The 26,265-nt window shown below is 50.3% G+C and overlaps 1 protein-coding gene, 1 long non-coding RNA gene and 2 pseudogenes across 3 annotated transcripts; 2 read left to right on the top strand and 2 right to left on the bottom strand.

Annotated features, from left to right (window-relative positions):
- The first annotated feature begins 4,009 nt into the window (after positions 1-4,009).
- On the top strand, positions 4,010-5,542 carry LOC127770290 (uncharacterized acetyltransferase At3g50280-like). The gene has a single exon (XM_052295951.1). The coding sequence runs from the start codon at positions 4,031-4,033 to the stop codon at positions 5,444-5,446; it is 1,416 nt and encodes a 471-aa protein (XP_052151911.1). The 5' UTR covers positions 4,010-4,030; the 3' UTR covers positions 5,447-5,542.
- Positions 5,543-6,168: 626 nt separating this feature from the next.
- Positions 6,169-9,595, bottom strand: LOC127770811 (GDP-mannose 4,6 dehydratase 1-like; annotated as a pseudogene).
- Positions 9,596-10,095: 500 nt separating this feature from the next.
- Positions 10,096-14,261, top strand: LOC127769276 (uncharacterized). Of its 2 annotated transcripts, none has more exons than XR_008016751.1 (3): positions 10,096-10,496; positions 11,033-14,053; positions 14,147-14,261. It is a non-coding gene; the product is annotated as an uncharacterized LOC127769276 (long non-coding RNA). The 2 variants fall into 2 exon arrangements; XR_008016750.1 differs by lacking the exon at positions 14,147-14,261 and having other exon boundaries at positions 11,033-13,600; positions 13,742-13,862.
- Positions 12,778-25,988, bottom strand: LOC127769275 (putative disease resistance protein RGA1; annotated as a pseudogene).
- Positions 25,989-26,265: the final 277 nt, after the last annotated feature.

Here is a 26,265-nt window from a genome sequence, read left to right as displayed (position 1 = left end):
CTAACTCGCCGCCTGCCACGCCGTGCCGCCGTCCGGCGTGTATGCCGCAGCTCTGTGTGGCTGCCCGGAGCCCGGCAGACGGCGGGACATTTAACTTTAAAGATATGGCAATTAATTATCTGTCACTCAGTGTCTATGACATATGGGACCTTATGTGTGTATAACATATAGGTCAAGTGGCAAATAATTTATCACCACTTGTAAAAGTGATAAATAGTTAATTATTCCGCAGACGGCAACCATGCCTCTCCTCGCCTCCGCCTGCCCTTCCACTCGCAGCGCGCCGCTTGAAGACTCTAGCAGGCAGTACCGCAGTAGCTGCTGTCGGCCAAAGGGGATTGAGGATTGGGGATGGGGATTGCCGGATTGGGTGTTGGGGGAATCGATGGAGGTGGAGGAGATGGGGAAATTTTGGTCTAGGGTTACACAAAACAAGCCCAATGGCCCGCGGGCGCCGAAGTTCGCCAACTTCGCGAAGCCAATGGGAGGCAGCGCCATCAACACGGGGAGCTCGCCGTGGTTCGATGTGTTCGGCAAAGAATTCAGGTGGGGGAGGCCGGCGACCATGCGGAGCGGCGGCGCGGACAAGTTCGACGGCAAGTTGACGGTGTACGAGGGGCCGACCGGCGCCGGGAGCATGTCGCTGGAGGTTTGCCTGACTCCGGCGGCGCTGGCGAAGCTCGTCGCTGAAGAGGGGTTCATGGACGCGGTGACCACGCCGTGAACTGCAAGGGTGTTTAGATTCAGGAGTGTAAAGTTTTGGCGTGTTACATCGGATATTATATAGGATGTCGCATGGGGTGTTCGGGCACTAATAAAAAAACTAATTATATAATCTATTAGTAAAACCGCGAGACGAATTTATTAAGTCTAATTAATTCATCATTAGTAAATATTTACTATAATACCATATTGTTAAATCATAGAGCAATTAGGCTTAAAAGATTCGTCTTGTAAATTAGTTGTAATTTGTGTAATTAGTTATTTTTTAAGTTTATATTTAATACTTAATACATGTGTTAAATGTTTGATGTAATATAGTGTAAAGTTTTAGGATGAGATCTACTTACTCCCCATTGATGTCAGTATCATGCACTTCCTATCCGTTTGTTTCAATTTGTGAGCAGAAAAATTGAGAAATTTCATCATCATGGGTGGCAGAGAAAATGGTATAACCTACCATGTGAGGTGGTAGGTGGCCAGACTCTGACAATGGAGGATCAGATCAGGAGATCATGGAAAATGATTTCTTTTAAACTATTGTTGCTTAAACTATCACAAATTTCATCACTATGCTTCGCTATTGTTTGCTTGCACAGTCGAGCTAATTAGTATCGCTGCTTGCGTGTCTTTTAAATAGTTATGACCATATTTAAAAAAAATAACAGGATATGATACTCGCTATGTTCTATAATACTAGTATGTTCTATAATACTAGTTCTAGTATTAGATGAGACATATTCTAGTATTACGAATTTGGATAATGGATTTGTCCAGATTCGTAATACTAGGGTATTTCTCATCTATTACTAGGTCCTTATATTTTAGGATGGCGTGAGTATATCACTTCATAGATATACGAGTTGGAATTTATATTCTATAAGTTGCAACAAAATTCAAGTGTGAATATATATAGCACTACACAATGCCACGTATAAGCTACATGGCACATATTCTACTAGTCTAGCACTGTACGGTCTCGCGCACTCACCGTGTGACCCTAAGTGGTCTCGCATCCTCATCACGCAAAGTCGTACGGTAACGCGTGATTTTGCACTTTCATTCCTACGACAACAACATAGTTTTACAAATCCCTTTTTAAATGTGTATATTTATGTAAAACCAAGAAAAAAAAAGAGAAGGTTTGCAGCCGGTCTTCACCAATTTTTTTAGAGAATCTATTATATACCACTGAGTTCGTTCGAGTTCTCAATGATTTGCCATCGACATTGCCTCTTTGTATAATATACTAGCGACTTTATAAATTGTTCTACAATATGCCATTAGGTTGAGTCATCTTTTCAAAAATATCCTTACGAACATATAAGGTTAATAATTGATTTATCTCATTAAGAGTTCTAAAAAAAACTTTTATCGGGCCTCCTTACGCACACAACATGGAAATTTGTATAGGAGTTTCAACTTTTTACAATACTATTTTTTCTAAAAAAGATAATTTATAACTTATCTGTTATACAGTATATAAAAATATTTTTTTTATTATTGTTTTTAATATAAATCATCTTTCATACACTAAATAAGATATTTTTATACTATCATCTCATGTATAAGCAAATTCTCTCTCATATACCACATAACAATATTTTTTTTAAAAAAACTAAATATACCAGAAAAAAATTTAAAACCTATGTACAAACTTCCATGTTGTGTAAGGAGGCCACATAAAAATTTTCTTATTTTTTTTAAACTTATAACGAGATAAATCAATTGTTTATCTTATATGTCTCTAAGGATATTTCGAGTATTTTTAAAAGGAGGTCTAGTCTAATGACATATCGTAGAACAATTGCTAAAGTCGCCAGTACATCATAGAAAGAGACAATGTCGATGGCAAATAGTTGAAATCGAACAAACTCGGTGGTATATAATAGATTCTCTCAATTGTTTTCCCACGCGAGGGTATTCCCGTTAGTTATTAAGCAAATATTAAAGGTTTATCACATCTCTCATCCGCAAATTCTAAAAACACCTTTAGAATGCATGATTCAACACTGGAACATAATCGAAATGTACCAATAAAATGTCATGCGTGTTGAATTACGGAGTGTTACAGAAACCAAACCATAGAAAAGTTTCCAAACTAATGTATGGATGATACATTAGAAAAAACAGGCAGGAACTAAGGCATAACCTCATTCTTTTTAATCAAAACTTTTTATGGATTGGCTTATCTATTATAAACTACCAGTAACATGCCATGTACGGATTAGACAAATATAAATAGAGATACTTTTCATAAGTGTAATAGGGACAAAACATTGGATCTGATGCATATGTATACTTATGCTTGTGAGCGTGTTGCACGCGGTGGGAGGAAGAGAAACGGAAGATTTCCATCCGAATTAATTAATCCCTATAGTGGAAATGGAAGGATTTAATTTATCCCTATACAGGAGGGGACACGGAAAGGCAGTAGAGAAATTGCGAAATAATATATAGGGATCAATCCTTTATGCCAAAGGATTTCATAGGATTTTTTTTTCTTACTTTACAAATCCCACCAAATATTCTACCCTTTTTTCTTTGTTTCAAAGGAGACCTGGGATTATAAATTTAATTTGTTGTTTTGCACGATGTATGTTTTACAAGCAAAAAGGTAGATTTAATATTCAACTTTTAGTTTTGGGGCATCTACAAATTTACTACTGATTTTTTTTTCAATTTTGTAAGAATGCTACTCGAATGATAATTCTATAGTATTTTTATAATTTTTTAATAGCAATCTTGCAATAACGTGGAATTCAAACCAATGGTAAATTTGTAATTGCGTGTGTTTTTGATACAGGAATTTTGACACCACTACTATTTAGACCCATCACTGTTCTCTTATTTTTATCAGTTAGCTCTTTTGTGGATCTTCTTGTGTAAAGTCAGGTAAGCTTCCTCGGATGCCCTTTATCAATTCATTCATTCATGAATGTACTCGTTTGTTTTTCAAAGACCACACAAATCGTATACAGCTGTACATCGTATATGGATTTTTCCCCATCAAGCATCCTTTCGTTTTCTTGCATTCTAGATATAAAAAATATATTATAAAAAATATGAGATATATCAGTTTATAAATATGTATAATTAAATTGGATTTCTACCAGCTGTAAGAAAACTCTAACTAAGTATCCGTATACATGGTTATATTTGTTAAAGCCAAATTTAAAGTTGTATATTCGCGGAGTGATATGCCATATGCTTTATAAAAAAAAATATAAATATTCAATGCCTAAAACTCGATCTTGTTCATCGAACACGTACGCACCATTAGTCGACTGAGCTCGAGAGCTAGTCGAGAATGGAAGGCGGCGTCCACATCGTGTCGCGGCGCATGGTCCGGCCGGCGGCGGAGCACGCCGGCGAGCTGCCGGAGCACGAGACGGTGCACCACCTCACGCCGTTGGATCTCCGGATGATCACCGGCGACTACGTCCAGAAGGGCGTCGTCCTGCCCAAGCCTCCCGGCGGAGGTGAGCACGTCGTCGAACACCTTGTCTCGTCGTTCGCCCGCGCGCTGGCCCGCTTCTACCCGCTGGCCGGCCGCCTCGCCGTCGCCGAGACGCCGCCGTCGCCTGGTGGTGCTCGTCCGACCATCTCCCTCTCGCTCCGCTGCAATGGCGAGGGGGCGGAGTTCGTCCACGCCGTGGCGCCCGGCGTCACCGTGGCCGACATCGCCGACTCGCTCTACGTCCCAAGGGTGGTGTGGTCCTTCTTCCCGCTCAACGGCATGCTCGGCACGGACGCCGCCGTGGAGCCCCGCCGCCCTGTCCTGGCCGCGCAGGTCACCGAGCTCGCCGACGGCATGTTCATCGCCATGTCCCTCAACCACGGCGTCGCCGACGGGTTCACCTTCTGGCACCTGTTCCGCACCTGGTCGGAGATCAACCGCCGCCGCGGCGCTGACAGCGCCGACCTCGAGCTCTCCACGCCGCCGCCAGTGTTCGACAGATGGTTCGTGGACGGCATCCCGGCGCCGATCCCTCTACCCTTCGCCAAGCTGGAGGACATGGTCCGGCGGCCTGTGTACACGCCGGTGGAGGAGTGCTTCCTCCATTTCTCGGCGGAGAGCGTGAGGACGCTGAAGGAGAAGGCGAACGCTGAGATGGCCGCCGCCGGCGCCGCCGCCACGGCCACCATATCGTCGCTCCAGTCGGTGGTCGCGCACATCTGGCGAGCCGTGTGCCGAGCCCGGCGCCTCGCGCCGGAGCTGGAGACGAGGCACGGCCTTTCCGTGGGACTGCGAGCGCGGGTCAAGGAGGTGCCACAAGAATACATGGGCAACACGGTGGTGGGCGCCGTCGCGCGGGCCACCGCCGGCGAGCTCCTCGGCGGAGGGCTGGGCTGGGCGGCGTGGCTGCTGAACCGCGCCGTGGCGTCCGCGGGCGACGTGGCGAGCGTGAGGCGCATGCTGCCGGCGTGGCCGGAGACGCCGAGGTTCGTGACGGTGGCGAGCCTGCAGAACGCCGGCGTGATGGTGATCTCAGGCTCGCCGCGGTTCGACGTGTTCGGCAACGACTTCGGGTGGGGGAGGCCGGTGGGCGTCCGGAGCGGCGCCGGGAACAAGCTGGACGGGAAGATGACGGTGTACGAGGGCCGAGGCGGCGGCGGGAGCATGGCGGTGGAGATTTGCCTGGCACCGGAGGCGCTCGCGAGGCTGGTCGCCGACGAGGAGTTCATGAGCGCCGTGACTGCGCCACCGCCGACACATCACTGACGTCAGTGGCAGAATGCGACACATGTATGGTTAATCAGTAACTCCCTCCATCACATGAAAAAAAAGCAAATCTAATAATATTCCTCTTTCCCATAATATAATAAATTTAAAAGAGATATGATATATTCTAATACTACGAATCCAAATACTCAGTCTGTCCAGATTCTTGACTCTTCCACGTCATCTATATAGTCTGATGTTCCTAGTCCATCTCCAGTGTGCCTGAAAATCAAATCGAGAGAAGCAAAGAATGATATTTGGTTGGATTTGTACACTGGAGCAACCGAACACCAATAAAAGGCAAATTTCTTCGGTTGGAACAAGGGGGACAACAAAAAAAAAAAAAACCAAAGTAGTTCAAGACAGGGTTTCTCTTATTGTTTTTTTTTGCGGTTACCGCACCTCCTCGGTAAGGGGGTTACCGCGAAAACCGCGTGGTAACCGTGAGACATATCGTTATTTTAAAAACTGCGCGGTTTTATAAACACTGGTTCAAGCAGCATTAGCTAGCAACGACACCTCAGTCCTGTTCGTGGCGGGAATCGAGGAGGAGGAGCAGTGCCCCGGCGGCCAGGGATCGAGGCAGGGAGCCAGCCACCGCCAACCGAGGTAGCCATGGCCGTGAAGCCTGCGGCTCCCCATGACTCTCGCCGTCGGATCGAGAAGCTCCGCCGCTCCCATGGGAAAGAAAAAAATAGAAGAAAAATAAAAAAAAATGGCCATCAGGTGCCCGACCCAGCATTCTCAGCGAAAGCAGCAACAACATCAGTACAAGATGGGAAAAGAGGAGACGAAGCTTGTTCTTTAACATGTGGGACCTACAAGGGGCAAAATAGACCTTTTGTGTTGGCAGTACACGTTGGCAATAAGTCCACTTTGACTTCCTCAATTATACATCCAATATAATTTGTATCACTCAAAACCCCTCGGCCATTAAAACCGGTGCAAAATGACTCCCTTAATGGTTTTGAGTGTGGTTTACATTGACATGGCTCGTTGACCTAATCCATTTGCTGAGTCAGCATGTGTGGACCCACATGTCATCCTTTCTCTCTTTTTCCATTCTTTCTCCTCCTCTCTCTCTCCTTATCTCTCCCTGTCCCCACCCCCACTCTAACGGTGGCGCCAACGAAAGTGAGACCACCCTGCCATCGATGTTGCCTTCCCTAGCGTTGTCGTGGAAGGTCACTCTGGTGACCAGCATCACGAGGCATGACGGGAGCCATCTGACAGAGCTGCTACTAGGGAAGACGGCCTGGAGGAATTCCTCGACGGTGTGGGACTCCTTGGTGGCTACAACGTAGTCGCCGTGCTAGTCCTGCTGCAGCATATGCCACATTGCTTCGACTTAGTCCTCGGAGAAGCCCTAGTCCCTGGTGGCGAAGAGGTGAGTCTAACCTTGATGCGGTCGACGGCGCGGGTAATGTTAGTCTGAAATTCTCTCCATGGCGTGAGGACTCGTGGTTGAAGAGCACACCATTTCTAGGCGAAGAGGCTGTACGCCTCGCGGTAGTTGATGGTGTACTAGTGGGCGACGACCTTGGTGATGGTGTAGGGGGACCATGGGTGGAACGGGGAGGACACGCTTTGCAGTGGCGGTGTGGAGCTAAACATCTCGGAGGAGACCACCTGGTGGTAGCGAATGGGCTTGTGGGCGAGGTGGACAGCCTTGAGGAGGCGGAGCGGGCCCGTGGCTGTGACATCTGCGGTGTAGTTGGGCACCTCGAAGGACAACACGACATGGGACTGTGTGGTGATGTTGTAAACCTCGTTGGGGAGGATGTCATCAAGCACACGGTAGAGTGACGTGGAGTCGGAGATGTCGGTGTAGTGGAGGTGAATCGCCCGGCGCGACGTCGATGGTTGGGTGTGTGGGTCATGGTAGATGTTGTAGAGCCGCCGCGTGCACTTCGTAGCCCTTCCACAACAGAAGCTCCGTCAAGTAGCTCCCGTCCTACCTTGTGATGTCGATCACTAAGGCGACCTTCCGCAGCGGCACCAGGGAAAGTGACACCGATGGCGGGGCGGCCTCGTCGTTGTGGCCACCACGCGACAATGCAGCTGTTGGAGTAGGGATGGGAACAGGGAGAGGAGGGAGAGAGGGGGAGGAGGAAGAAGGGAATGAGAGAGATGATGACATGTGGGTCTATACATGCTGACTCAACGGTTGGACTGGGTCAACGAACTACGTCAGCGGAAACCAACCTTAAAACTATCGAGAAAGTTATTTTACTCCAATTTTAATTGTTAAGGATTTAATGTATATGCTATTGTGATTGAGGGATGCAAATTAAATTGAATCCATATTTGAGGGAGTCAATGTGGACTTATTCCCACGTTGGCACACCCATATGTGCAAAAGTAGCAAAAAAAAACATTTTGTCGCTCCAGTGTAAAAAACGTAGTGAATTTTAATAGTAGCATTTGGAGAATGACCGTTTCTTAGAGTGACAAATAGATAAATTTTCAGTCACACAGACTCTAAATGTTATTGTCATGTACTCCAAAAAATAACTTCTGCAGATGACTCTAGATAAGTGTTTGGTTGATTCATCCTATTCTTTTTGGAAGTTAGAACGGAGGGTGTATGTTTCGCTTATTGTTGTCATGCACGCTCTCTAGTCTCTAGTCTCTAGTCTAGTCCCATAAGCAATACATAGGGGGTGTTTAGATGCGGAGGTTTAAAATTTTGGCGTGTCACATCGGGTATTATATAGGTGCCGTATAAGGTGTTTGGGCACTAATAAAAAAGCTAATTATAGAATCCGTTAGTAAACTGTGAGACGAATTTATTAAGCCTAATTAATCTATCATTAGTAAATGTTTACTGTAGCACCACGTTATCAAATCATGGAGCAATTAGGCTTAAAGGATTCGTCTCGTAAATTAGTCGCAATCTGTGTAATTAGTTATTTTTTAGACTATATTTAATACTTTATATAGGTGTTAAACGTTCGATGTGACACGGTGAAAAATTTTGAGTAAATAGTGCCATATATATTAACTTCTCTAAAAGCCGTAGGTTTGCTGAAAGATTAGCTATGCCACGTCAGCCTTTTGTTCGTTTAGCTCTTTGTGCTTTGGTTATATTAACTTCTCTAAAAGCCGTAGGTTTGCTGAAAGATTAGCTATGCCACATCAGCCTTTTGTTCGTTTAGCCCTTTGTGCTTTGGTTAAATCGCGTAGTATGTCGTATGGTCGCCTTAATGTCGTTGCACGCGTATGGCCATACTTGCGCTGCCTCTTCGCATCTGTCGAGGGACACGCACAACGCGCCAGAGCCTGGGCTCCCACGGTCCCTCCGTTCTTATTGGGCCGGCCTAACTGGCCTAACTGTGCCGGCCCTGGTTTATTTTCAGAAAATGTACACCAAAGGTCCCTCAACTTGTCATCGAGTTACAAAATCATCCCCTAACCATAAAATCAGATATCTGACCTCACTTAACTAACCAAAACTGATCATAATAGGTCCTTTGGTGGTTTTGACCCCGGTTTTATCCTACGTGGCAGCTGAATCAGCGTGAGACCCACATGTCAGGCTGCCACGTCATCTCTTTCCCTTCATCCTCTCTCTTACTCTTCTCTTCTCATGTTCTCTGGGCAAGCCGGCCGGCGGCTGGGGAGGAGGCCGCCGGGGCGAGACGGGAGAGGAGGCGGCGGGCGACATGGCATCGGCTGGGGAGGAGGCTGCCGGGGCAAGGCGGGAGAGGAGCAGGCGGCAGGCGACACGGCGACCGCCGGGGCACACAAAGAGGGTCTTCACCGTAGCGTCGAAGTCGGGCGCAGAGACCGCGAGGTGGGCGGTGGCGGCAGGGGGGTGGGGATGGGAATGGCGGGGGAAGGGGAGCGAGTCGAGGGCGGCGGGGGAGATCGGGACGAGAAGGGGAGCGCCGCATTGGCAACGGCGGCGGGGATGGAGGGGCCGCCCAACTCCTATCCCTCGGCCACCGCTGCTCTGCCTCGTGGGCCTCGTGGGCGGCGGCCGGCGGGGGAGCTCGCGCACCGCCCCTCCCCGTCGCCCGCCCGCGCACTGCTCCTCTGCCTCGTGGGTGGTGGCCAGCGGGGGAGCCCGCGCACCACCCCTCCCCGCCGCCCGCCCACAGCTCCTCCCCCCACTGCCGCCGCGTCGCCTGTTGCTGCCATCACCATTGCCGCGCTGCCCGTCACCGGCCGCCGCCGCCCTCCTCCTCCCGCCGGCTAAGTCAGAGAAGGGAGAGAGAGATGAGGAAGGGAGAGAAGAAGGGAAGAGAGAGAGGAGGCTGATGTGGCCACGCTGATATGTGGGACTCACGTGGGTCCTACGCTGACTCAGCCGGCCACGTAGGACAAAACCAGGGTCAAAACCACCTAAGGACCTATTGCGACCGGCTTTGGTTAGTTAAGAGATGTCGGATATCTGGTTTTGTGATTGGGCAACGTTTCTGTAAGTCGATGACAAGTTGAGGGAAATTCGGTGTATTTTTTCCTTTATTTTCGGTCACATTGTGTGGCCCGCTCTCTGCCCATACGAAGCGCCATCGCATCGCATCGCATCGCCCAGCGCCTCCCTATGCGGTAGTGGAGACTGGAGATTCCTTGCTCAAGTCTCCTCTTCGGCTGCTCCGCATAGGCATAGCCTTCTTTCTCTTCGGTTTCTCCGGTGAGGTCGCTAGTCGCTCTCTGTCATTTCTTTCTCCTCTTTCTTCCTGTTCAATGTACCATCTAACCCAGCCATCGGTTCCGCTGAGGTGAATTGGTGGTCGCCTCCCGGCCGGTATGATAGTGTGGAGGATTCGGAGGTTTTCTCCACAAGCTTCGTTCTTGGATGCTCTCCGCTCAGTTCTTCTCCCCATTCTCTCTCTTTGGGTTTCTCTGGTGCTGGCTGCAGATCAGAGCGCCTCTTGCCTCTCTTCCGATTCATTACCCTTTTTTCAGTTGTATTTTAGTTTCCTCTCTTTCCTCCCTTGCAGCGGCCTGAGGATTGCTTCTTTCTGGAATGCTGGTCAATCGGAACAGCGGTGCAGGCCACAGTCCATTCGCCACTACCTTTCCGTTTCGTTCCGGTAGTAAGGTAGTGTTTGGATCCATGCACTAAATTTTAGTCTCTGTCACATCGGATGTTTAGACACTAATAGAAGTATTAAAATTTAGTCCCTGATCCACCTAAGCCCCTGTTTCTTTCAGCTTAAAATTATTATAATCTAGATTATTGAGTCAGATTAATATAAACTAGATTGTTATAATCTGTAGTAGAATAAGCGGTTAGTTGTTTCTTTCCTAGATTATTAGAGCCTAGATTATTGGATTTGCAAGTCTAAAGAGGGAGTGGGTGGCATGGTAGGTAATTTTTCACCCAATAATCTGGTAAAAGCTTATCTAAATAAGCTTATCATATTATAATAATCTAGACTCTAGATTATAATAATAAGCTACTTCAGTAAGTTGTCTATTTCTTTCAGCTTACTACCAATAATCTGGATTATAATAATCCCAAGCTGAAAGAAACAGCGCCCAAGTCTTCCTTTCCCTATTTCTTGCTGCTGGGTGCTGGCTGCCGGACGATTCACTTTGCATGCTCATTGTCAATTTTGTTATATTATTGCACAGCTCTAAATGGTGTATGGGTTGATCTGCTATGGGCTACGGCTCCCCTGTGTGCTCACCAGTCATCAAAGGTAACGCAATTAAATCTTTTCTAAAGTGGTTGCTTTGGCTACCAGTCATGGACATTCTGGATTTATGTGCTTTCTGCACTCTATTTTTGCCAATTTTATATCCTCTTCTTCCCTGCCGTATGTAGCATCCATGCATGCATATCTCGAATGACTTTATTTGTATCTCTGCCCAGATGTAGATGGAGTCATGATGTCATGAAACCACGTTGGTTTGGTTTAGCATACAGTCAAGGCTAATAAATAGGGTATTGGTTAAACATGGTTTTACTAAGTGCAGGCATTTGAGCTAAATGAGATACATATGTTTTGTGGTGATGCAGCAGAGAGACACCCTAGAAAGCTGAACAAAGCGTCGTCAGATGCCTCTGGACAATGAAAATCACCGCCATAAAAGGACATCAACTATCGCCTTGCTTAGTTCCAAAAACAAAAACTTTTCACCCATCACATCGAATGTTTGAACACATGCATGAAGTATTAAATGTGAAAAAAAATAATTACACAGTTTGCGTGTAAATTGCGAGACGAATCTTTAAAGCCTAATTGTGCCATGATTTGACAATGTGATGCTACAGTAAACATTTGCTAATGATGGATTAATTAGGCTTAATAAATTTGTCTCGCAGTTTCCTAGCGGAATCTGTAATTTGTTTTATTATTAGACTACGTTTAATACTTCAAATATATGTCCGTATATTCGATGTGATAACTAAACCCAAAAGTTTTCCCCAACTAAACAAGGCCTATGAAGAACAATAGAAACAACCAAGCTGATGTTCGACATAGTTACAGACAACCTATAGTTTCGGAGACAAGCATGACTAACTTGTTATACGAGTTGTTGGAGCAAATTAGTGCCTTGTGGTGGGATGGCACCATGCAAAATGTGTCCAATCTGCTAGGCATGTAATAGCTGGGGTTTAGATGTTGGCTTAACCTTTGTTATGTTTTTACATTTATGAAATGAGTGAGGTCTTCCCCTCAATGTTTTTTTTTTCAAAAAACTGCTAACTTCAGAAGATATTTGAAAGGTTAGTGAATGAGAGTAGTTAATCATGAATGCTATTATACTAATGCTGAATCTAGGTCTAAATCTATGTGTAAGCATCTCTCTTCGCAAATATGAGGCTGATCTGCTACTACTTGAAAATATTAGTACTATTCATGTCTAGAAGGCCTTCCAATGCAAACATCGCTATGCATTACAAATTTGTTTGGTCCCACGAATGACTCAGTGAATGTATCACTATCATCAACGCCTTACTCACCGTCTCCTACGCCTGGGCGCGGCTTAGCACGCTTTTATTTCTAGTATATCTGAACTTCAAACATTATGATAGAAGAGAATGATGATGTAGAGTTTGCCGAGATGATTCTCCAGCTCGCCATGGCGCGGTTTCGATACCGTTGCAATGCTCGCAGCGTGGACAATATGGAAGGAACAGAATAACTGGGTGTCCAACCAAAAGTAGAGAAGCTGGACGGAAGTGGCAAAGGGAATGGCGGAAGAGGCAGCGCTATGGCGGCTTGCCAATACCGCCATACCGGCCATCCGTCTTTAGGGCATTGAGGTGCTTAGGTCACAACATTCTGTTGCGAGATTAGGGGTTAAAGTTCTTGGGTGACTTCCTGAATTCCCGTCTCCTGTTTTTTCTTTGACCTGTACAGACTTTTACTCCTCTTAATACAAAGATGCGCTCATTGCGTATTCCTAAAAAATTCTCCCTGATCCCCAACATAACTTATGCTGGCATGTGCTGTGCTGTTTGCATCTGAAATCATCTTGAACGCTCAACATTATCTTGAAATCATCTGAAAACATTGACGACAATGAACTATCAAATCCAATGAATATAAACAGTACAACTCGTACTTCGTTTTAGCTTTCTTTTTCTACAGCATAACTAAATCTAAACAAATTAGTAGTCTATGGCATAGTATTGTAAAAGTAAAGTATTGAACAAGCTAGTATTAGCTTATTGTGGACTTGACAGCCAGTGGAAACTAGTCCATTTGCCACAGTTGATGAAAATAGGGCTAACTATAAGACCAATTATGAGATTTGGTATAGCTAGATGTTATAAATTAGTACAACACAATTTATGATATTGAAGCAGAGCACTTCTAGCATGGCAATTCGCTGTGAGTTTAATAATAAGTCGTACAAAAAAAATAAAAAAGTTAATGAGATTACTCTATGATAGATGGAGATAACCAGTTTTAATGGAAAAAAAAAAGAGCTATCAAGTATGGTTCCTAAGCACGTACCAGTAGTGACCTCTTGTGAAAGGCTGTGTCATCTCCATCAGCTTGGGGCAATCATCTATATAACCCGACTGTATTTCAGAGACAGATATAGCACCAACAATAGAGATGAAGTCTGGACAGCTAATAAGTTTCAAGCTGAGTCCCTTGAGTGTCATTGAACTCGCCAGATGGCTGTTGTCGATGAACTCTATGCTTGGACAACCGAGTAAGCTGAGCTTCCGAAGAGAGGATGGTAATGTCATTATCCTCCGTGTATTTAAATTGGGACAGGATTCAATACGTAATACCTCCAAGCAAGAAAAGCGATGAAGCTCATCAATCGGCAGTAACGCTAATTTTCGACAACTTTCCACATGAATGGTCTTCATGACAGGCATATAAGCGGGCATCAGGAACTCATCAAGACTCAACACTGCATTGCAAAGCGAAATGTTGACTTTTGAAAGGAATGAAAATACTCCAACAGGGCGACTGCTGTTTGCCTCTGAGACACAGATGGATGTGAGGGAGCTACACTGATAAATGTGCAAATCCTCCAAGGATCGAAGATTACTTATACAAATAGACATTAAGAATTCGCACTGTATTTCCAGATATGTCAGGAGAGTAAGGCCACGAAAGCAACTCCCAAAGTGATCTGTCGAATGGCCAAAGTTTACAAGGATAACCTTTCTAAGAGAAGAAGGTAAAGCCACCAAACCTTGCCAATTGATGTTAGGACAATGTTGGATATCCAACACCTCAAGGTGACAAATGTTCTTTGAATCTTCTGAATCAGGAAAGAGTGGGTCAAAGAATAAAAGGCTCTGAATGTTCTTGCAATAAGAAAGTTTAAGTGAAATCAACATTTTCAAGCAGTCTGGCCGGAGCCAACTGGGGCAAAATTTACCCAGGTAATACTTCATTGTCAAATGCTCAAGATTCCAATGAGGTAACAATTCAATATGCTCCTCTGTCATCTGTAACTGCTCATCAGGTGTTGTCCACATTATGGGCCATTCTAGGCATTGCTTATCTTTATCCTTATTATATATGAAGCACATTGATTCAAATTTCTTTAAGGAAATCAGATCACTAAAACCTTGAGGATATCTTTTGAAAACACAACCCTTGGCATTTATAGTCTGGACATGATACAGGCAGCTAACAGATGAAGGAAGGGTCTCCAAAGTAGAATTTCCTAATAAACCAATGTAGCGCAAATGTTTTGAGTTGCCTATGCTCTCAGGTAGCTTTCTGACTGTTGAAATATCAAAACACAATACACGGATATTCTGGAGTTCCTTGAACCAACCGTCAATCATGGGAGCAAAAGGTTCCCAATATTGGTAAGAATCATTGCATACTAGGGATCGCAATTGTTTATTTTGTGTGAAAATATACACTAACTCTGCACACCTGATATTTCCATTAGTAAATATTGACAAATGGCGAACCTTTGGAGGGATTTTAGCTAGGTCACTTAGATGTTGTATGATGAAACACTCATTCTTAGAGACTAGCTGTGCTGTATCATGTAACAAATCATGAATTACATACTTATTATTACCATCTTGGTGAGCTGCTTTCTGAAAGAAGGACCGATTTACAAGGTCATCAAAGCAAGAGGATGCATCTTCAGCCTCCACATACCCTTGTGCTACCCAAATGTCAGCTAAAAACTCCTTTTCAAATCTTTGATCCTTTGGATACAGGGCACAGATTGAGAAGCATCTTTTCATGTGGTGTGGCAGGTAAATGTAACTCAGTCGAAGGGCTGGCAAAATGTCAGTCTCCTCTTGTTCCAATGTCCACAATTCACTTCTCAATATGTCCTCCCAGTGCTCTATGCGTAGGTTGCTTTTCAACAAGCGTCCAAGAGTTTTGGCAGCCAAAGGTGAACCCTTCAACTTGGGAAGTATAGCTCAACCAATGCGCTCCAACTCTGGACGAATACGCTGTAACTCTGGCCTGTTGTGAGAATTGTTGCTCCAACTCTGGACGGATCCGAATGCACATAGTTTGAAGAAATTCCAGAAAACACCATCTTGCAATCCCTTCAGCTCATAGTGATTACTGTCACTGACTAAGTTAGCAACCTTGGAAGATCTTGTGGTGACCAAAATCATACTTCCATCAAGACCATTGCTTAAAGTTCTATGAAATGTTCTCCATCCTTTCTCATCTTTTAAGACATCATCCCACATGTCATCAAGGACGAGTAAAAACTTCTTTGACTTAATGCTATCACGTAAATTAACCATAAGTGTATCCCTTGTATCAGTATCTTGTGATTTGACTCCAAGAGACTCCAGAGCATCTTTTGTTAACTTGTTTACCTCGAATTCATCCGAAACACATATCCATATTATGCAGTCGAAGTGTTTTCGCACCACTTCATCCTCACAGATTTGTTGGGCCATAGTTGTCTTGCCGACACCGCCCATGCCAACTATTGGCAACACAGGCAACTCCATCCTTCTTGCTTCAGTGGTGTTAGTGTGTACCGCAGGCCTGCTTCTCTTGCGTCCATGTACTCCTAGCATTTGCTTCAACTCCTTCAATTCTTGCTCACGACCAAATATATGTGACTCGTCAAGGACACGGCATGTCTCTGGCCTGACTAATTGAGCCTAAATCCGTGGATTGGTCGAAAACATGCTTCAGTCTGTCTTGGATTTCCATCACTTTGCTGAAATTGCCACTGAAGTTGACACTGTCCAAGAACTCTAAAAAGGGTTCATGCATGTGATCTTGCCCCAAGTTCTTGCTCGCGTCCACCTTCACCTTGATGACATAGTAATTGTACTCATCAAGGAGGTCCTCGGCATCGTACACTACATCCTTCATCTGGCGAAGGTGCCTAGCTTCTGTTTCCTTGTGGCTATGCCATTCAAGACGGTCGATGAGGTCATACATTGTGGATGTAGTTGATTGGATCAGCTGAAGGTCGTGCTCGAGTTTCTGAAGATGACCATTAATCTGGTGTAGTGCAGCTGTTCTGCTTTCTCCAGCTGGTGCTGATCCTGCCCCTCCTGAACCCACTTGCAGCAGATGCGGCTGCTGCTGCTGAGAACATATGGCATCAAAGACACGTGGTCTCAACCATTTGAAGAATTCATGGATCGCATTGGCATCGGCAGCAAGACCAGCTGCTCCCTTAAATATTCCAAAAACCTTGTCCATAGCCAGGTTGAGCACTGCGCATGATTATAAACGCAAACAAATTAAGCCAGACCATTAATAGTTCCATGTAGGGAGAGATGTATCATGGCAAAGCTAGATTTACTGTATCTAGTGGTTGAAAATAATTCTGTTCTTGCAAAACTCAACAAGCATATGTGAAATGTATATGTATTCAATCTGCCAATTGTGGGCAGTGTTCACATATTTATACATGGATGTACAAAAGGAAAATCCTATAGTGCCCCTAACTTCTTGCTGGGCCTTGAGGGGCTAGCCAGCGGGCCAGCCCTCGGGTTACCGGTAAAATCCCCAGAGACCGAGAGGGCTGCGCACATTAATGAAATGGTTGCAGCCCCCGAGGCTCCGGGTATTGCTCGGGGGTGCCCGCTTTTACCCGGACAAAGGTGTGCTCCGGGTAATAGCGGGCGCAGTCTTGTTATCATGACCATTGTCAGAGGTAGTTGGGGCGCATAGCGCGCATTTATTCCCGCCCTCCAGCGCCTGGTCCTTGAACATGGGCCACTGGGCGTGTTGAGCCGTGATTCCCTCCGGGCCACGCGTCAGCTCCCGTAGCTTCCTCCGGCCTTCGGAGCCCTTGCACGGCTCCGGAAGCCTTGGGTGCTCCAGAGACCTTGGCCGTCTCCGGAGCTCCAGGGAGGGGCTCCGCAGCTTGGTCTGGCTCCAGGGCTTGGGGCAGCCTCCGGAGCCGGGTTTGCTCTCCGGGGCCCCTGGGTAGCCTCGGAGTGAGTGGAAGAGGGCTCCGTCCGGAGCCCCCAAGGTGATATTCGCTCTTGGTCATCTCCATGGGGAGGATGGCTCCTCGAAGGTCTGCACGCCCTTCGGAGACTTGTCTCCGCAGTGGAGCCATTTCCCCAACAGTAGCCCCTCGGGGGCCTTCTCTCGCCTGGGGGAAGAAGGGCCACGCACTCATCCGGGGAGATGACCATTGCGGCTCTTGATGTCCCCCGACCGCTCGAGTGAATGGTCGCCTGCCGCCTCGACTGCCGTGCCCTGGCTGATTTGACGCCAGTGGGGCCCATCATTACCGCTTTGGCAGTCACGAAGCGGCCCATTGACCGCGGCGGCATGATCGGACGGACGTGGGAGGAGCATGCATAGGGGCGCAGATTGTGCCATCGGTTACTTGGTGCACGATGGATGGCATGGGTCTATCGGCAGCCATGTCGGACGACCCGGATGAGGCGGGGTCGGCCTATAAAGGCTTGCTAGCCGGCGTGGCCCTCATTCACGTCGCGACTGCTCCTCCTTTTCTCCTCTTGCCCTACTTGCTCTCTTCCTGCGAGTCTCAATGGCACACGACAGTGAGCGCCCTTCTCACCGCCGCGGCGATTCTAGCGGCGGTGGCCTGGTGACCAGCGGCAACGGCCGCGATGATGCCGCGCTGGGGGCGGCAGCTTCTGGCGGCGAGCACGGGTGAGCTGGCGACGAGCGCAGCCGCCGGACACAGCAGTCGAAGGATCCGCCGCTCGCCGGCGCTGAGGAAGAGACCACTTGCCCTCACGCCGACGCCGGCGCGAGTGACGGCAGTGGGTTGGCGGGCGACGACGCCGATTACGCCATGGAGGATACTGCAGCGGCCGGTGACGATGACGAGATCGACGGCGGCTCAGGGGGCCGGCTCTTCGGGGCAAGCCAGAAGTACCCAGAGCAATCGAGCCTTCTCGGCCCCTCGATGGTGTCCACGAAGGACATCGCAGACCTTGTCGCCGCCAGGAAGATCCCTGCGGCCTCCCGAGCTAGGCGACCTCCGCGTGACGAGGTGATTCCGCACCCGGAGGCTAACGAGGCCGTGGTGTTCAGCGCCTTCTTCATCGTCGGCCTCGGCCTCCCGGTCAGCCAGCTGGTTGCAGGCATGCTCGAGTACTACAGCCTCGAGCTCCCCCAGCTGACGGCCAATGCCGTCGCCTGTTTAGCGATCTACGAATTCGCTATGTGAGTCGACGGGCACCGGGCCTCCACGAAGCACTTCGCGAGCCTCCACTTCGCTAGCTGACAGCCGAAGCTGGTGAGCAACGGTGGAGAGACAAAGTCCTTGGCTTTCACCTCCGTCAACTTTCAGCTGTGCCCAGGCCTGGTGGAGTACTTCCCAGCCCGGTCCGCAAGCGGCCGCTGGGCGACCGGGTGGGCCCAAAGCTGGTTCTACCTCGACGTTGGGGTTGGCTCCGGGCTTCATTCCACCAACAAGGAGATCCTTTTTCATCGGATCCTGGATGTCGACGCTGACAATCTGGACCTCAACGGCCTGCATCAATTGCTTCGGAGGGTCGCGAAGCGGCTTAGCATGCGTGACCGGACGGAGGAGTTCGCGATGCTCTGAGTCATCCCGCTCCGGGATGGCTGGGTCCATGACCTCACCTCCGGCGACGACCACACAAATGGGACCTACGCGGGTCCAGTGTCCTCCACAAGTAAGGTTATTCCCGGAGCGCAGGGCTAGCGGGGAAATATATCCCTTTTTCTGACCTGTCTTCTTGCCTTCGTAGCCATGCTTACACCGGTCTCCACGGCCATTACGGAAGCCGAGAAGATTCTTAGCAAGCCCGTTTGAAGGAAAAGTAGAGCGCGCCTTAGGACGGCCCCGCCCGGACGAAACGCTCGCGGGGCTACTTTGTTGTTATACCAAAGCTGCGTTGCTGCGATGTACTTCTGCAGGTTCTTGACCGCTACCACCCTCATCTCCTTGACGAGATCAACCGAGACCTCACGCTCGCCAGCGTGCTCCGGAAGGACAACCCGCAGCGATTGACCCTTGATCTCCGCGGGGGTCATGGCCTCGTCTCCGAAAAGGAGCTTGAAAGGAGTAAAGCCAGTGGCTCTGGTCACCGACGTGTGGTGGCCCCATAGTACGGCGGGGAGCTCGTCCGCCCATGTGCCGCATGGAGCGTCGACCAGACGCTTGTTGAGGGAGGAGAGGATGTTGCCATTTGCTCGCTCCACGGCTCCATTACTCTGTGGATGGCGGACGGAGGCGAAGTACAGCTCCGTCCCCTTGCCTTCACAGAAGTCCTTGAAGCTGTTTGAATCAAACTAACGCCCGTTGTCCATTGTTGGGTGCCTGGGCACCCCGAATCGGCACATGATGTTGCGCCAAACAAAGCGCTGGATTGTTCTCGCGGTGATAGACGCCAGGGCATCCGCCTCTACCCACTTGGAGAGGTACTCAATTGCTACCACGACGAAGCGCAGGTTTCCTGGGGCCCGAGGTAAGGGTCCGACGATGTCTATGCCCCATCGTGCGAAGGGCCATACCGGTGGGATCAGAGTGAGCCTCGTGGGGGGCATGTGCGAAGCTCGCCCCATCCACTAGCACCCCTGGCAGCGGCGCACGAGGTGCTCTGCGTCAGCCACTATTGTGGGCCAATACAGCCCCTGCCGAAGCGTCTTGGCTGCTAGAGCTCACGGCGCGAGGTGCGTCCCGCAGTGCCCATCATGGACTTCCTTGAGGAGCTCAGCCCCCTAGCTCCGACTGACGCACCGCAAGAGGGGTGCGCATACCCCCGTCTTGTATAAGGCCCCCTCGACCAGTACGTAGCCCGTTGCGCGCTGGTGGAAGCGCTGATGCTCCGCTGCAGAAGAAGGCTCCGCGCGGCCCGTCAGGATGTCCGTTATCTGCAGCTGCCAATCGGACTCCGCGTCGATCACCGCGACTCCGGTGGCGGGTGCGTCTGCATCGGACTCCGCCGGGGAGTGCAATACCTCATAGAGCATGTGTGGAGGCAACTGCGCACTGCCGGCAGTCGCCTTTGACAGGGCATCAACGTCCGCTATCGTGGCTCGAGGCACTCCAGACACTGTGATGCCCCGGAAGCGTGTCTCTGCTTTGCGGAACGCTTCCAAGTACTTGGCGAGCTCCGGGCTGCGAGCTTGGTATGACTTGTCGATATACCCGGCAGCGACGTGCGAGTCCGTGTGGATCACGACGCGCGGAGTGCCCATTGCCCTCGCTTTGCGGAGGGCCAACATAATGGCCTCGTACTCCGCGATGTTGTTAGTGGACGGGAATTCCAAACGAGCAGCGAATGACGCTGATCGGCCTGTAGGCAAAATGATGATGGTCGCTGTGCCTGCACCGGAAGCGTTGCACGCTCCATCGGTTCAGGTAGTCTAGATCTCCTCCGCGGGCGGCTCCGGTTTATCGGAGCATGGCCTGGTCCATTCGGCAATGAAATCCACCGGGATCTGCGACTTGGTAGCTGACCGAGATACGAAGGAGATGGCGAAGGATGCCAACTCGACGACCCATTTGCCGATTCGGCCAGTGGCCTCCCTGTTCCGGAGCATATCGCCCAGTGGATAAGAGGTCGGCACCTTGATGTCGTGGGCTAGGAAGTAATGTCGGAGCTTCCGGGAAGCCATGACTAGCGAGTATGCCATCTTCTCCAGCTCTGTGTACCGCGTTTTTGGCCCCGCCAGGGCCTCCGATACATAGTATACGGGGCGCTGCAGCAGCTTCAGCCCGGAGTCATCCTCCAGCACTAGGACCACCGACACTGTGGCGGGTGAGCCGGCTAGGTACAATAGCAGCCCTTGGCCCGAGGGGGGTTGCTAATGTTGTCAATTTAGACAGGTGTTCTTTGAGGCCCTCGAAGGCTTGTTGACATTCCGGCGTCCACCGAAAGGGCGGCACGCCTCGGAGCACAGTGAAGAAGGGGAGGCAATTCTCCGTGGATTTGGCCAAGAAACGCGAGAGGGAGGCCAGGCGCCCCTCAAGGCGCTGCACTTCCTTGGGGGTACAGGGGGCGGGGGGGGGGGGGCATGTCGGTGATGGCCTTGATCTTCCCCGGTTGGCTTCTATCCCCCTCTTAGAAATGAGGTAGCCTAGAAGTTTTCCCCTTGTCACGCCGAAGGTACACTTCTCTGGGTTCAGCTTGATGCCAGCCCTCCGGAGGCTGTCGAACATCTCTCGGAGGTCCGCGACACGAAGCCAGCTTGCTCTTGATCACAACATCGTCAATATAAGCTTCGACGTTGCGGCCCAGCTAGGCTATTTGCGTTGAGTGGACCAGACTGGCGAAGGTTGCTCCGGCATTTCGGAGGCCAAAGGGCATCCGGATGTAGCAGTATACCCCATCGGGGGTAACAAAGCTGGTCTTGGTCTCATCTTCCGGAGCCAACCATACTTGGTGATACCCGGAGTATACGTCTAGGAAGCTTAAGAGCTCGCAGCCCGCCATAGAATCGACTAGCTGGTCGATGCGGGCAGGGATCTCGGGGGCATGCCTTGTTCAGGGCGGTGAAGTCGATGCACATTCGCCACTTGCCGTTAGCCTTTTTGACGAGCACTAGGTTCGAGAGCCATTCGGAGTACTTCACCTCACGAATGACCTAGGCCTCGAGCAGCCTCTTCACTTCCTCATGGCCCGCCTGGGCCTGCTCGGCGGACATCTTCCGGAGCCCCTGGCGCACCGGCTGGGCTCCCGGGTGGACGTGCAAATGGTGCTCCACTATGCTCCGATCAACACCCTTAAGGTCCAAAGCGGACCAGGCGAAGACGTCTAAGTTCTCCCAAAGACGGCCACAATGGCCGTCTCCACGTCGCTTGCCAGCCCGTCGCCGAGCCGGAAGGCCCGCTCCGAGTGAGCTGGGTCAGGGTGTACCTCGTGCGTCCCCTTGTCCGCCTCCGGCTTGACGAAGCGGGAGATGCGCTCTGGGTCGGCGCTGTCCACTTCATGTACATGCCTGGCCTCGGCCTGTGGTCCGTGCCCGTACGCGATTTTCCTGGCTCCGAGCTAGTCACATTTTACTGTGATCACGCCGGCCGGGCCGGGCATCTTCATGCACAAGTAATTTTGATGGACGGCCGCCCCGAACTTGTTCAGGGAACCCCTTCCCATTATTGCGTTGTAGGCATAGCGGAGGTCGACGACATCGAAAGTGACCTGCTCCGCGCGGACGCTCTGGCCTTGGCCGAAAATGATCGGGAGGGTAATCTGCCCGAGTGCTTCCACGGTGTCCCCGCTGAAGCCCCTCGGGGGCCAGCGAGCCTTGCTCAACCAGTTTCGAGGGATCCTCATTTGGTCGAAGGCGGCTACGAATAGGATGTCTACTGAGCTATCCCCGTCCACGAGGATTCGATGGACATCGGCCTCCGCAATATGGGCCGTGATGACCATGGCGTCATTATGGGGGTACAGACGGCCATGGCCGTCCTCCAGGGAGAATACGACCGGAGCGGCCGCCCAGGCTTGCGGAGCGGTTGGGCTTGCCGGAGCTAAGTTCAGCACGCTGCGTGCGTAGTCGCACCGCTGACACTTTGATTCATGTGTGGCGAAGCTCCCTCCGGAGATCGGCAGGACCACCTGCCTTGGCTCCCGCCCGAGGATACGCCTGCAGCACCCAGGGTTGCGGATAATGCCAGTGTGCGTGGTACTCCACGGGCCGTGCCCCTTGCTGGCCTCCAGGGCCCCTCGGCTGGCGCTCATCGCGCTCGGCAGCCAGAGTTTAGCAGTCCTCAGTGGCGTGCGAGTTGTTGGCCCCGTGCCATCCGCACCAGAAAACCCCTTCGGGTGTAGCTCCGCGGCCTCTAGCCTGGTCGCGGTGGTCACGGTCTCCACTACCGTGGCCTCGGCCCTGGCCACGGCCGTGGCCGCCGGAGCCTCACCCTTGCTCCGTTGGGGTCATATCCACGGTGTTGACCTCGCAGCGCCCCCTATTCCTGCGAGGGGGTTTGTCGCGGCCCGACCGGGGAGCGGCGGCCACATCCGCCGCGACCGTGGTGGTTGCTGTAGGCGCCTGAGTGGTCAAAGGCTGCAGCGGTGTAGGCGCTCCGGGTTGGGCCGGTGCCACCGCTTCTAGTGTTTAAACGGGGAGCGGGGCAAGCCCCTAGCGACCCTCCGCTGCATGTTCTCCTCTTCTCCGCGAGCGTACTCTTTAAACATGTTCATCAGGTTATCCACGGAGGTGATATGCTTGCCCTCAAGCACCCCCTACTTGGCAGCATCGATAATGGTTTAGTCCGAGAGCCCGCGGATCTGGGACTTGGTGGCCGTGAAGCGCCTGAAGTAGTCCCAGAGCGACTCCTCCGGGCGCTGCTTGATGGCGAAGAGGCTTCCTGCCATCATGGGCTCCACGAAGGTGCCTTGGAATTTGTTACAGAACGCCTGCCAGAGCTGACCCCACGTGCCAATCGAACCTGGGGGCTGTGACCAGAACCAACGCTACGTCATATCGTCGAGGGTGAGGAGGAAGCACTTGGCCGTTGTGGCCGGGCTTCCGCCGCTGGCCTCGATGGCGAGGGCGTAGTTCTTGATGAACTCCGCGGGGTCGGAGTCCCCCCGGTACTTGGAAAGCTTGGGCGGTCGAAAGCCGGGAGGATATAGCTCCTCTTGCAGCTGCCACATCTGTGGTGACTCGAGGTTAACAGTAGGGGGAGGTCAGGTAACACGCGCCGCCGAGCCCCCGAGCGTTCCCGCCGCCAGGGGCCCTGAACGGGCGACGTCGGCGGCGCTTGTGGAGGCACCCTGAAGGTGCGCGAGAGCGACTTTGAGCTCATCCAGCTGTGCTTGGAGGGCGTCCACGAGCGGACCTCCCTCGCTACGCAGGGTGACTATCTCCCCCCGGAACTCCTCCAGCTGCGCCGCTATCGTAGTGGCACGGTCTCCTGCGGCCCCCGGCTCCGGACGTGGTTCTTCGGTGCCCGGGCGGTTGTCACCCCCGCTGCCGCTATGGGCATTTTCTCGCTCGGCGTTGGGGTGGACGTCGCGGCCGGCCTATCCGTCGCCTTCTGTCCTGCCGCTGGTGGCGCTGTCGTCACCGCTGAACCGAATAGGGGCACGGAGCACTCTCCGAGGTTGCCCACGTGGTGCGGCGCTTGCATCCCTGGAGGCCGCCTTCCTCTTTAGGAGGCATGCTTCTTCACTCGGATGCTTGCTGCTTGCTCGAGTCCCCACGGACGGCGCCAATGTTGTTGCAAAACTCAACAAGTGTATGTGTAATGTGTATGTATTCAATCTGCCAACTGTGGGCAGTGTTCACATATTTATACATGGATGTACAAGAGGAAAATCCTATAGTGCCTCTAACTTCTTGCTAGACCTTGAGGGGCTGGCCAGCGGGTCAGTCCTCGGGTTACTGGTAAAATCCCCAGAGACCGAGAGGGCTGCGCCCATTAATGAAACGGTTGCGGCCCCCGAGGCTCCGGGTATTGCCCGGGGTGCCCGCTTTTACCTGGACAAAGGTGTGCTCTGTGTAATAGCGGGCGTAGTCTTGTTATCATGACCGTTGTCAGAGGTAGTTGAGGCGCGTAGTGCACATTTATTCCCGCCCACCAGTGCCTGGTCCTTGAACATGGGCCACTAGGCGTGTTGAGCTGTGATTCCCTCCGGGCCACACGGTCAGCTCCGGTGGCTCCCTCCGGCCTCCGGAGCCCTTGCGCGGCTCCGGAAGCCTCGGGTGCTCCGGAGACCTTGGCTGTCTCCAGAGCTCCAGGGAGGGGCTCCGCAGCTTGGCCTGGCTCCAGGGCTTGGGGCAGCCTCCGGAGCCGGGTTTGCTCTCCAGGGCCCCTGGGTAGCCCCGGAGCGAGTGGAGGGGGGCTCCGTCCGGAGCCCCCAAGGTGATATTCGCTCTTAGTCATCTCCATGGGGAGGATGGCTCCTCGAAGGTCTGCACGCCCTTCGGAGACATGTCTCCGCAGTGGAGCCATTCCCCCAACAAAGTCCATCACCTATGTACTAATATAAAATAATTGTGTTTGTAGTCTAGAAACTATGATGGGTCTACAGTATAATGGACCAGATTGATCACTAAAAATAGACAGGAACTAAAGATACCATTAATCTATCTCAAATAGGCACATTGTTCCTCAGGAAATTCGATCAGTTTTGATTAAAGCAACATGGAACAACAAGCACAGTTTCAAATTTTGTGCTAAGCTAGTTCACTAGTAAGGTATACAATCGGCAAACAACACAGAAGCCAGCAACATGCTCCTCCTCTTGGTACTGGAAAATAATCACGATGGTAGTACTTCAAAGATATCAAACTGGAATGAAGGGGAGAAATTAATAATTGGATCGCTCACCTTGATCTTTAGAGTATCAGATAATCACGACGGTAGTATTATCTAATACTCCTTAATCTATTTCTTCAATCTTTCTACCCAACGGTCAGACAAGCTCCTCTTGATCTTGCTAGCTCTTAATACCTGTTAAAAGTAAAGCAATCAAACCTGTTTGTTCACGAAAATCGTGAGATTGATATTAATAGAGGTTAGAGAGGAGAGAAGAGTACAGATGCGCGTCGCCCAAATCCAGAGAACTTGTGGCTTCGCACAAATTCAAATGGAGAGAACCACCTGACAACATATACCTTCCCTATGTAGAAGAAGGGGGTCAACTCGCTTCCACGTGCACATGTGCTCACCCTTCCTTCTGCGAACTTATCGAGGAGAATCCAGGAAATTTTCTCGAGAACAAAATCGGGGAAGGATATTTTCAGGACAACAAAACCAGGGAGGAGGCACATTGTTTTGCCAAAAGGGAAAAAATGCGGAGTTGTACCGTTCAATCCATGTACTGTACCTGCGTTCGGCAGCAAGGAGATTGAGAGGAGATTCGTCTCGTTATCCACGCGCACGCTTTCCAAACTATTAAACGGTGTGTTTTTTAAAAAAATTTTATAGAAAAGTTACTTTAAAAAATTATATTAATCCATTTTTGAAATTTAAAATAGTTACTTCCTCCATCTCATAACGTAAGCATTTGTTAGGTAGGT

Source organism: Oryza glaberrima, chromosome 4, assembly GCF_000147395.1.
Source record: "Oryza glaberrima chromosome 4, OglaRS2, whole genome shotgun sequence".
NCBI lineage: Eukaryota > Viridiplantae > Streptophyta > Magnoliopsida > Poales > Poaceae > Oryza > Oryza glaberrima.
Note: the sequence above shows the minus strand (reverse complement) of the source record. Positions and strands in the feature narration are given on the sequence as shown.

Coding starts and splice junctions, on each gene's coding strand:
- LOC127770290 (XM_052295951.1), top strand. CDS start 4,031: ATGGAAGGCGGCGTCCACATCGTGTCGCGGCGCATGGTCCGGCCGGCG.